At 34.0% G+C, this 13,326-nt stretch overlaps 1 protein-coding gene across 1 annotated transcript in view; it reads left to right on the forward strand.

Annotated features, from left to right (window-relative positions):
• The window catches only part of LOC145306007 (uncharacterized), a 48,503-nt gene extending 36,626 nt beyond the window's left edge, over window positions 1-11,877 (forward strand). The window contains exons 8-14 of the mRNA XM_080147940.1: window positions 4,706-4,792; window positions 8,032-8,121; window positions 8,462-8,494; window positions 9,643-9,706; window positions 10,464-10,561; window positions 11,256-11,357; window positions 11,769-11,877. Of these exons, the coding sequence (XP_080004066.1) occupies window positions 4,706-4,792; window positions 8,032-8,121; window positions 8,462-8,494; window positions 9,643-9,706; window positions 10,464-10,561; window positions 11,256-11,357; window positions 11,769-11,835 (541 nt within the window). The 3' untranslated portion in view covers window positions 11,836-11,877. The remainder of the gene's footprint in view (window positions 1-4,705; window positions 4,793-8,031; window positions 8,122-8,461; window positions 8,495-9,642; window positions 9,707-10,463; window positions 10,562-11,255; window positions 11,358-11,768) is intronic.
• Window positions 11,878-13,326: the final 1,449 nt, after the last annotated feature.

Here is a 13,326-nt window from a genome sequence, read left to right on the forward strand (position 1 = left end):
CTCATGGAGAAGGTTGTTATGGGTCATACCACAATTATCCACTTTGCATACGCCTATTACATCTGCCTTCGGGCAATCCACAGATTTATGCCCTTTTTGCAAACAACGCCAACAGCATCCAGCACTCTCCACAACACTCTTCCTGTCTGGCACTGACAGGTCATGAAATTTTGGGCACTTGTAAAGTAAGTGCATGTCATCACAGCCATTAACAAAACATGACTGCTTCATCTTAGATTTACCAGGTTTACCTACGGCGGTAGCGGCTGTCGCAGGGTTACCTTTCTTCTTAGAGGGGGTGTCCATATCAGTCGAACACCTCATTAAAATGGCGCCCCGCTGTTCTTCAATAATCTTTAACAGCTTTGGGACGTTTGGGACATCCATCGAGCCCAATGATAAATTGAGCTTATCTTGAAAATCACGTGGCAACTTCTTGGATAACATCTCAAGAAGTATCACGGTCAACCACTGGCTGGTGGTGACCTCATCATCTTCATCATCTTTAGTCAGCTGCTCGAGCTGGCTAACTGCACCACCAAACTCTGCTAACACAGAAACAATCTGGTTGGAGTCCGACGGTTTAGACTTCTTCTCCCATTGGTTGAAAAGGCAGAGCATTTGACGTGTTTTGGACTTGAAACGTGCGTCAAGGTAGGCCCACTGAGATTCATGCGATTGAATCTGAATTAACTGGAGTCTCAGCTCTTTATTTCTACAGACCTTCTCACTGCTCAACAATAACTGCAAATACGACGGGTCTTGTCCTACAGTAAGCTTTTTAAAAGTGTCTTTAAAACTTACGTAGGATGCTTCCAGGCCGTCGAAAGATGGAAGAAGACGTTCGTCGACACGATTCATATATCCTGGCGTGAATATAGAACCGGCGGCGAACTGTGATGTGCCAAACGGTGACACAAATGGCGATGCTGTCGAGGCACCCGCCGTCGTTGTAGGTGGCTTCACAGGTTCAAGCTTAACCTCAGCCAAACGTTTCATCAAAGCAGACAAAGTGTTTATAATTGAATCAGGCAAGGGAAAATATGGCCCTTTAATAACTTTCACAATCTTCAAACATCGATCATAAAGTTCAGCCTGATGGTTAGGCAAATTATCACCAACTACATCAACAACACTTTGAATGTCACTAAGCTCTTCTATAGCATCAAGAGCATTTTTCAAGGCACTATAGTCTTTTTGCACAGTAACTATATCAGAATAAATGTCATTAAACTCATCAAGCTCTTGGATTCTCAAACCAAGCTTGCTAAAACCGCCCATGATGCTGTCGAACGTTTCGAACTTGTCATGGACAAGGATTGATTCCTTAGTGAGATGTCTAACATTAAGTTCTGAAGTATCACTGACCAACTTCATCACTCTATTTAGCTCACTGGTTAGGGCATCAACGGCTGGACGCAGCCGCTTACTCAACTGTTCACCTTTATTCTTTTTAGGACCCATAATTGTCACTAAAGTTAACTGTACTGATTACGACTATAATAATGTGTGGTAAGGTATCACAACCAACACATTCACAAAACTTCACAGATTGTTTTTAGCTGCATCTGTTCTGTCTTGTTTTCATTGTTTCGGAACGCAATCCTAGCCGTTCTCGAAATCTTAATCTCAAGCCCTCCGAATGACCAACATGTGAAGTTTACAAATGTGTATTTATTACCATGAAAACAGTAAGTCTAAAACAAAAATATAAGAATTAATTACATAAAATTAAAGATTATTATTTTTGTAAGATCGAGGTTGCGTGATTTCAATTTAATTAAAAATATAAAATTTCTAAAAAACTTTAAATTGGCACGAAACATATTAAATCGCATCAGAAATTGATAATTTTAGATTCAAATGATCAATAAAATTAAGGAAAATATTCGTATGATAAAACTTAGCAGTTAAATAGTCTATTTATTGAAAATTTAATGATTTAAATTTCTTCATTAATTGTACCATTCTACGCTTATTATTAAGAATTAAAGATAAATTCTTACCACATTATGATGTCAAACTAAGCAGAAGGCTTATTTGAGATATTCCACACATCAGAGCGCATGTATATTCAAGCAATACATTATTTTCATTCACGTAGCTCCTCACGTGGGACTAATCAAAGGAAAAGTGCGCGTCTTTTTTGTTCGTTTACAAGCCACGAGACGCGCGGAGATAGTTAGGAATGCCGCGTCAGTCTGCTTTAGGATGCGGAGAGAGCAACACGCATGTGTGGCGCTCTATCCCCTACGCGCGCTAATTGTGTCAATATTCTTTGTTATGAGTGCATAATAAAATCTTCGCAGTTTTCCGATAGGTGCTATGAAGAAAATGTTGGTAATTGGGCACAGTCGATTCCTGCCATCACTGGAGAAGATTAGAAGAAACATTTTTCTGTCTGCCTGCTTTTTTTCCTGCTTCATCAATTCAAGCTTTTTCGAGTCATTTAATTTCCTTTGTCTGCTTTATTCTAAGCATTGTTTGGAAATTTGACTCCAACCTATTCTGCCCGCCAAAATGCCCCCCACCCTCATCACCAACAGGACAGTCTCACCACCTCTCTCCCCTACAAACTTCTTCCTGCCTTCAACCCCATCCCTCACCTTCCCACATATACGCCTGAGGTTTGAATTCCCGCTTAAAATCATTGTGCTTAATTATATCTAGTTGGTGTGTGTGAAAAGGGAATAAGTTTCCCTTTTATTCTGTTGCAGCCTCCCCCATTTTTATGGGGTAAACTTCACCCGCCTGGCTTTGGAGCGGTACACGTCAAGTGAAATTTAGAAATCCATGGCAAGAACTTTTGTAGCCTTTTTGTAGGCTACCTTACAATTTTGACTTTTCCTCAATTTTGTAAGTCCCGAAAAATGCCCAGTAAGCTTAAACTGGAAACCTCCAACTCCACAGTCTACTCCTGCCCAAAATGCTTGCTATCAATTAAACCAATCAACTCTTAACAAACTGAAACACGAACACCAAACCAATTCAAACATTATCATTTTAATTGTGTAGTTAGTTTTTTTATGTTAGTTATAAATATTTCATATGTATAACTGCTAACCCTTAACTTACTAACACGTATCTAATTTATCATTTTTTTCTTATTTTACTTATTATATGATGTATGGTTATTTCTGTAAAACGAATAAATCATTTCAACACACACAGGAATGCCGCGTAACACACTCATTCTCTGGGAAATTTGGTGTAAGGAAAAAGGGATTAATGGGTTCGAACTTGCCAGGGAATACAAGAAATACATACCGAAACAAAGTTGAACATGGTTAGTTTGGTCAGTCTGTGTGATTAGCAGACAAATAGGAAATTGACAGCTTAATTTGGGATACTCCCTAAGAAGTAGCCAAGTCAGGGAGGGAGGGGACATTGGACTGTAAATTACACTGGTACCCAATGTTTTACAGCCATGTTTTCCCAAAAAAACTTTAGGTAATTTTGATGGGTTATTTAAAACTGTAGTGTACAAACTTTTCAATATATAATTTTAATCTACTTAAGTAGTATAATTTTGTCTATCATCATTGGGGATGTACATTAATTTTAACGTCCATTGTCTTATCCCTTAAGGTCCCTGGATTAAAGTACAGCCGACCTTTCATTTATATAACAAGAATGATAACATCCCTAAAAGTGAAGCTAAAAATTCAGACAGGAAACGAATATTGATATTAACATCAGGGTTCTGAAGGTATAAGACAATGGACCATAAATTGATGTATCCCCAATGATGATAAATAAAATTACCCAAAGTTATAATTACTTCAAAAATCAACATGTATGTTTAAAATGTACTTTTTGTTAAAGATTTTGAAATCTTAAAGACGGTTCTGAAATCGCTTTAAAATCAATGTAATGATAATGTCTTTCGTCTAGAAATATTTTCTTATTGTTACAGGAATCTATACGGCTGCTATAGTCAGGGATCTTAAGGGATAAGATAATGGAAGATAGATTGATAAACAACTCCCTTGAAATAAACAAATAAAACTTCTGTAGATTATAATTATCGGTTGAAAAGTAACTTGTCTGTCTATCGGTCATTTTTAAAGGTTTTTTGATTTTCATTGAGTTTTTGCAAATTATCTCTCTTTATTTTTATTGCTATGACAAGTTAACATCTGCTTTATAACTCACTTTGTTCGTTTGTCCATTTCATGATTATGTATTGGTTCGCTACCTTTGAATGTTGTCATCATTGTTTAATAAAGAAATCTACGTCTAAAATTTACTAGATGATAAATGAATTAAATCAAACTGATAAACATTTTCAATTAACAATAATTTTTTCTACCCATCCTTTGCAAAGAAAGAGATAAATTTTGTAGAAAGTTTTTTTTTTGTCTGAAGCTTAAAATTTCAAAAAACATCTCAACTGATTGAATTATTCTTTTTCTTCGCATAGGTCTCGAGAAGGTTTTAAGCTATTTTTAAAGATTTTTCCTACCCATTTCTTGTCCCCTTTGTTATGTTTAACCAATTATACGGGGAACCCTTCCCCGCTCTTCCAAAAAAAAGTATTGGGGGGGGGGGGGAGGGAGATTGTTTAAGATTAAAAATCTTATGAAAAATACTATTTCATATCAATACAAACAATTACAGAAGTAACCATGATATATAATAATTCTAAAATGCAATTTTCCCAAAAAAAAATATTTTGTTTCAATAATGATTATTTATGCTTCAGGAAATACCAAGAAGAGTATGAGGAGAGAAGAAAGGAGGTAGAGCGAAGGAAATGGCAGAGAGAACAGAAAAGTAGAACTCAAATTAGGTACAATTTATCCCTTTGTTGCCTCTAGGAGCACTTGAGTGAAAGCAGGGAGGGGAAGAGTGGACGGCCCTCGTTTAACAAATAATTATGACAAAAACAAGGATTACAACATCTATAAAAGCGAAGCACAGAAACGGTAGGACAAACGGACATTAACACTTGTATAGTGTCAGAACTGAATAATCAGAATATATGTAAATGTGTAATAATTAAAGCAAAATGGCAAGTAAATTTGTTGAAAGATGGCTTGATACAGAATAATGCTTATGGACGTACTTACATTTTTAGGGGCTGATTATAGAGTTGCTTTGCTTATGATATTGTACTTGGTTGTCCCAGGAATCAGATTAATCGGATAATTAGATCACATAAAAATTTGTTGTTAAAAAGTAAAAAAATCAACATGTTTAAAATAGACTTACGGACATTCTGGTATTGATTATAGAGTTGCTACGCTTTCTAAATCGTACCTAACTACTACATGAATCACCATGCAAAGTTTGAAATCAATAGGACAATTTTAACATGCCTAAATCAAGAGCTAACTGTTACGGACAGACTGACCCTAATTATAGAAAAGCTTCGCTTTTAATAATGATAATATAATTATCAGTTTTGTTAGTATCAGCCCCACGGGGCCAACAAAACTGAAATTAATCTCATTAGTTTTCATTTTACTATCCGCAAAAAGCTGTCTATAATGCGATGCAATAAATAACTTTTTCCAAATAACAGTTGTCTATTTTAAACAGAATCTGAAACCCCTCTTTTCCTAACGGACATTGGAAAGTATCTTATAGTTTTATATGTCCCAAGATAAAGATCTCAGAAATTGCCGGTTCGTATGGGTTTTGCTTTTCAATGGAGCTTTGGCAGGTTTTAGGCTATTTTCCGTCCTCCGCTAGGGGATAGGGACGACGCTACTACTAGAATAAATTTGTAGCTGGAAAAAGTGTTTCCAAAATCAGCCATTTGACGTCATAAAAATGAGGGAGATGAGAGGAGAAGTGGGAAAGAAACCCCCTAACAAAGACATAGATAATGCCTCATTCTTATGACGTCACAAGGCTGATTTTTGAGACACTTTAACCGGCTACATAAATTTGAACAAATTACAAATGAAAAACTTTATTTACATAATGGTTAATTATAGCACAACAAATGGTAAAAATGGACAACTGGTGGCTAATTATAGAGGAGCTGCGCTTATTAACTACAGGCATTATAAGATATCTTATAGGCATGCACTGTAGTTGTAGAAAGCACAAAAAAATGTTTGTTTCAAACTTTCAGCCAGTGAAAAATATCGTTGTTGAGACAAATTTTAGCGCGTACCTTTTTAGTAGCGAAGCTACTCTATAATTCACTTTGTTTGCCCGTCCGTAAGTCCGTATCGCTATGGGGAAAAGGGTGATTTTTTGGCCTATTTTTGTTTGAAGATTCTCCATAAATACGAGTATCCATTATGTAATTTACCTGGTCAGTATTATAAAAAGGGTCAGAGTCAAAGGTTTCGTGATTGGTTCCCAATATTTTTATTCTTGATTTAAATATCTTTAAATCACCTTATCCGTAGTCCCAACCATGATATTCTTGGGCTTAATTCGCTACTTATGGATGGTGCCATCCTTGTTCTTATTAAATCAGAGCATGCCAAATTTTGGGAAGGTGATGGTTTACACTTTAAACAAGGATGACAACATCCATAAGTAGCGAATCACAAAAATTATGGATGGTAATGCGTACAAGAAGATTTAAAGAGTATTTTGAAAATCATAGCTTAAACACCTAAGAAATTGGGAATAATGAGAAAAATACAAAAATAGACAAAAACCTTTTATAAAGCAGCCCGACCGCCATAAATGTTTTAAAGTTGATCATGCTCCTTAATGATCGGAATGTTGTCAAAAAGGTTCAGCCTTCTGTCTTTTATAGAGGCTAAGAAAATCCTCTTTCCAATCCCCCCCCCCCCCCCATCCCCACCGAATGTCACAGATTGACCGGCGGACTGACGGACGGACAATATAAACTTTAGAGTAGCTTCGCTACTAAAAATCTCACTATTGCCATGTTAGATGGTCAGACTAATAGTTAGAGTACATGAAATACCTTGGCCCAAAACAAGCGCACCTTTCTAACATGTACAGAATTAGGACTTTCAGACAAATGTCGTACAATCAGAGGGTTTGTTGTCTGTAAAACATTTGACATTGTAATCATACACTTTATTGGTAAGTTTGAATTTGACAGAGATACACCAGTTTTTAGATGCGTAGCATCTCTAAGTATCCGCTTCCTTCACTGACTGACTCCATATAACAGAAAAGTTGTATGGAACTATTATAGCGCCCCTAAAGTCAAAGCTAATAGAGTATATTAGCTTTATATGGTAGATAGTTCCCCATTTATTTATGTCCAATTTTATTTTTCAATATTCCTATTTAATTTATAATTTTGTACTTTATATATAACTAGCGGCTTCGCCCCTAGCCTCTAGGGGCTTTGCCCCAAGAGGTTTTAAAAAACTAATTTTTCGTGTTTTAGATTTTTAAAAAAATAGAATTTTTTTTTGAGGGGGGGGGGGTATTTACATTTTTTTGGGGGGGTTAGGGGTGTCCCACCCCCCAAGAAAATAGTTATAAACCTTCCCGGGACCTAAGAAGCTACCCTGTAAAGGAGAACCCGATCGGTTCAGCGGTTAGCGAGATCCTTCGCTACAAACAAACAGACAGACAGACAAACATCGTTCTACTTTGTATTATAGATTGTACACAAATAATTTTTGAAAGGATTTATCCATTTTTGTATTAAAATTTCCTAGAAGGGAAGAGACAACGAAAATTAAATGAATTTAAATGAATAAATTTAACATTTAACATTTAACTTTTTCTTTGTATTTTCGAGCACTTTTTCATTATTTTGTTGTTTCTTTACTTTAAAATAACCTAATATTTTTCAAAATATATATCTGATTTTACTATAAATATATGAAATATGGTTAATTTTGTGCAGGTTGACAAGGATTAGATGTGATTTAATCGAAATATATTCCTACAAATTGAGCTGTGTGTTTTTCCTTGGATAGTCTCTTTTCAACATCGCTGCCGTGTATTATTCCATGAATAAATTTAAATAACATAAAGAATATTCGCTATTCTATGTAAAAAACTTACACATCTATGACCGTTTTCATCTTGAAAATTGAATATTTCTTGTCGAAAAATATATTATTTTTTCAGACTCCAATCCGACAAAGAGTTTAGAAAAGCCCTGATCAAGAAACGGAGGGCCGAAAATGCCGTTTGTCAACGCCGTTTGGTAATGGCAAGGTAGGTTTAATCATGGTGACCGTTATAATTGTCTGACAGGCCATGGGTTCGAATATCAGCCAAAAAAATCGTTATAACTAAAGGAGATAACAATTTACCTTTTGTGTACATAATTAAAAGGCACAGTTAGGACTCACAGACAAAGGTCGTGAAATAAAAAGGTTGGTTGTCTGAAGTGTCATAATTTTACAACCTAAAATTTTTATATGAAAAAGGGTGTTTTTGTTTATCATCATTGGGATTACACATCATTGTCCATTGTCTTATCTCAAAAGATTCCTGAAAAAAAACTGTAACTAAAATTAAATTCAATAGTTTTATATAATTTTTTTTTTTTTAGGGAAAAGTTTCTGGAATCACAAGAACATCTAAGGTAAAATATTTCCATCTTTAAAACCGATCAACTGAAAATTGATTACCTATTTTTTCCCTGAATTCCGAAGTTGTACAACAGATAACCCAACTATTTCAAAAGCTATTTTCAACTACTCCGGTCAAAGGGAAAAGCGATATAATGTATAAACGATTTATACATTATACAGGGTCATTCAAGAGAAATGATTTTTTTAAAAACTTAATTATGCATAGAAAACAAAATAATTATTTAAAATCCTTTGTATATTTGGAAATCCTATTATGGGACATGTATGTTTCAAATATTTAAAAATGATTATTTCAACAAATTATGCCCTAAAAACCGGTTTTTCCAAAGGACTTTTTTTCGAAGATTTACTAATTTAAAGGTTGTAAAAAATGTGCTTCTTTTTGAAATTCAAATTGCGCATCTTGTGTTAATAGTAAAAAAATGTTATGCATATCGTTAGAATGGCCATAAGCTCTAGTTTTTTAATATATAAAAACCATTCCTGTAGTACGTATGGTATAGGAGCTACGTTTCTACTATTAACACAAGCCGGGCAATTTGAATTTTAAAGATTTGTGTATTTTTTTCACACCCTTCTAATCCATAAATCTTCGAAAAAAGGGCCTTTGAAAAAACCGGTTTTTAGAGCATAATTTGTTGAAATAATAATTTTTAATATTTGAAACATAAATGTCCCATAATAGGTTTTCAAAATATACAAAGGATTTTAAATAATTATTTTATTTTCTATGCATAATTAAGTTTTTTTAAAAATCATTTCTCTTGAATGACCCTGTATATTCAAAATTTTAATTTTTCAAATTTTGATTTTTTTCTGGAAGTTTGAAACTTTTTTAGCTAGTAGTATGAGTGTGATACGTAAACAATCGGTTACTAAAATTCAGCTGACCTTAAAATTCCCTTTAAAAAAAGAGGTCTCAAATAGTAAATAAAGAAGATATAGATGGGCAATCTTACACCACAATCCGTCAAACTTAATTAAGGATTCCTAGTAGTTGAAACATTTTACATACAGTTGGATTTTAACTTCCTTATTATCTGATTTAGAGACTACGTATCTATATCTTCTATATTTATAAACGATATTAGATTTTACTGTTGCTTTTTTTAATTGTAATAATTTTGTTTTTTGCTAGAAAATTGTTACAAGAAAAAGATGAGAGAAAGAAAAAACTACTAAAAACTATCGATCAACATAAGGTAAATATGATATTTTTGTAATTTTTTTCTATTTTCAAATGTAATAGCATTCTATAAAGAAATAAATTTTATTTTAAGACTGCTATTCAAAATTTCCTTTACCATAGGCATTCAGTATGTAAATTACTTAGTCCGTCAGTCTGTCAGTACTGCTTTAAATTATGAATATTAAACAGAATTTGGTAGCGAAGCTACTCTATAATTCACTTTGTCTGTATGTTTAGCAGTCCGTAATTTTCTTGGGTGCTATTTATGATAGATGGTTAGTTTTTTTTTGAGAAAAATGTCTTTACCAATGAGCATCTAGTAATTCAATTGGTCCGTTGGTCTGTCAGTCATTCTTCAAATTATTCAGAAGATTAAAATACATGTGAATGGTTTTACGACTTTTTACAAATAGGTTTTTAGGGACAAAGGACCGGGATTCTGACAAACAGTTCTAAGTGAAACTCCTTCACCCCCACTTTCTTACCCACTTTCCTTTAGTTACAACACAAAACAAGTTTTATGCCACTAAAATATGCGATTTTTAAGCAGTTTCATACGGAATTAATTTGATGAATCTCGTCCTCTGTTAAGTTTGGTCTTTAAAATTCTCTTTAAATCACTGTGTTCTTATACCCATTCATATGGACAAGCTACTTCGCAACTTATGGGTGTTTTCATATAAATTTTATATTTGAAATGTAAATGTATAAAAAATAATTTTAATAAAGCTTTGCTTGTAAAGATGTTAATGGTTCTTGTTGTTTTTTAGCGTCAACTAATTCAAGAATGGAGGGAAAGAGAGGACAAACGGAAATCTCATGTGGACAAAGCTGTTACTAATCTACTAGAGCTGGATACTCAATATAGGTAGATAGATAGATAGATAGATAGATAGATAGATAGATAGATAGATAGAAAGATAGATTGATAGATTGATAAATGCATCTAATCAAACGGAAATCCCATGTGGATAAAGCTGTTACTAATCTACTTGAGCTAGATACTCAATATAGGTAGATAAATAGATATATAGAAAGATAGATAGATAGATAGATAGATAGATAGATAGATAGATAGATAGATAGATAGATAGAAAGATATATATAGATAGATAGATAGATAGATATATAGATAGATAGATAGACAAACAGACAGACAAACAGAATGAATAAGTAAAAAATAAAGATATAACTAGATAGATGAATAACAGACAGAGAGACAGACTGACAGACAGACAAACAGACAGACAAACAGACAGACAAACAGACAGACAAACAGACAGACAAACAGACAGACAGACAAACAGACAGACAAACAGACAGACAAACAGACAGACAAACAGACAGACAAACAGACAGACAAACAGACAGACAAACAGACAGACAAACAGACAGACAGACAAACAGACAGACAAACAGACAGACAAACAGACAGACAGACAGACAGAGAGACAAACAGACAGACAGACAAACAGACAGACAGAGAGACAGACAAACAGAAAGACAAACAGACAGACAAACAAACAGACAAACAATTCATCTAAGACTATATTACTTTTCAGGGAAGAATTGAATCAAATGCTTCAGAAGAAATTGTCTACAGTAACTAGTAGAAAACATAATCTAGATAAAGAAAGAATTGATAAAATGGTGGAAACTAACAGGTAATTTCCCACAAAATGTCTGTCAAGCTCTAACCCCTCTAATAATTGTCGGGGGGTAAATTTTGCTCAATGTGACGTCATAAAAATGTGGGAGATGAGAGGAGAAGTTAAAAAGAGAACTCCCTAAAAAAGATATGGATAATCCCTCAGGACGTCACAGGGCTGATTTTTTGAGACACTTTGTCCAGCTACGAATTAAGGGGCAAGGGTATTTTTTTCTCCTATAACATGAACTTTATAAAAAAATTAGACACAATTAGTTTGAGAAGCGACTAATAGAAATTCAACTCAAATACCTATTTTATTTGGGCTAATGAACAAAATAACCCAGTGATAAAACTTTGGGTACCAGTATAATTTACAGTCCAATGTCCCCTCCCTCCCTGGTAATTATCTTTGTTTTTTTTACAGAACTGAAGAGCAGAAGCATAAAGAGAGAATGGAACAGTTGGAAGAAATCTACACAAGGAAAAAATAATTATTTATTTTCACAGCCATGCTGAAAAACTATGTATAGCTCGTATCATATCCAGTTTTGTACATCCCCAATGATGGTATGCAAAATTACCCTTTCTGTTTAAACAATTAGTGGTTGAAACTTTTGAATCAATCAATCAAAATTCAATAAAAGTCCCCAAAGTTGTTAAGTCAACACAGGTCTCCTTAACAAAACCTTAGATTAAAAAAAATCTCCAAAGAAACGGACAACAGGGCCTTCAAATAGGGTACAGTGGTGGTCAGAATCCGTTGGAGATTAAATCTTAGCTGCTCCTTCTTGCTAGATATTGCAATTTGAAGTTTAGTGGTAAAAATGCATTAAATTACAAGAATTCCAAGGATATATGCATAAGTAAACACCTTAATTCATCAAATAAAAAGGGTGAGTTTAACATTTGAGGAGTTTATATGTCTCTGCATATGTAAATTACACAGTACCTCCCCATTTAGAAAATTTTAATACTTTAAAGAAATTATTTAATGAAAAAGGTACATTGTCAAGTTTACAACTTTAATCTAGAGGCTGTTACCCTGTAACCAGTAGAGAATACCTCAGTTAAAGTTTACATATAGCTAAAGTTAATTTTTAAAATACTCTAACCCCCCCCCCCCTCCCTTCAAACCCCCCTTGCTACCCATAAATTTTATAGGGAAGGGGTTGGGCAAAGTATAGTTATTTCTCGCATCATATTATAAACAGCTTTTGGCAGATATAGAATGTACAATTATAAGATTGTAAAAACTGGTTTTAATCTTATGATTGTACATTTTTATATTCGTAGAAAGCTGGATATAATACAATCCTAGACATAGTTTTTTCGTATGGATGAGAATCGGTTCCTATCCACTGGATTCAAATGAATACAAGAAATAGTATTATGTTTTACTCTAAACTACTTGAAGTATTGTGAAAAAAATGAAATCTAATTGGAAGGGGGTGAAGATCCAGAAGAGTTCTTTAGATATCACTAAAGAAATATATAAGCTTTAGTACTTTAACTTTAGTAGGCATCAAAATCTATTACAAATATTGCTGCAAACAACCCCTCCCTCCTTCTTAGACCACAAATCATTTGGAGGGGGGCAGTGGATGTGGAAAATACTCTTGTGTTACTTTGAAATCACTGAATTATATTAAGCAAACTTTGGATTTAAGCTTTTTCAGGATATTAGTTACTGTTACAAATATTGCTGAATCCCCCCCTCCCCCCTCCATCTGTTGGTGGCATAGGTAAATAATATTTTATATTATTCAGAAACCTGTGGAGATATTCAGGGTTAATATTTTATCTCATGTAGCCCCATAGTTACTTTTATAAATATCTAGTATTCCAACTACAACCCCTCAATCTAGTACAATTATTTTGCTGTATAATCTCCTCTAACCTATTGGACTAATAAAAGAAATATAGTCAACCCATTGCTCCATCCCCAAACATTGAAAAGGTAATTCATATAAAGGAAAAGCAAT

Source organism: Acartia tonsa, chromosome 14, assembly GCF_053477335.1.
Source record: "Acartia tonsa isolate MP-2025a chromosome 14, ASM5347733v1, whole genome shotgun sequence".
In the NCBI taxonomy this organism is placed as follows: Eukaryota; Metazoa; Arthropoda; class Copepoda; order Calanoida; family Acartiidae; genus Acartia; species Acartia tonsa.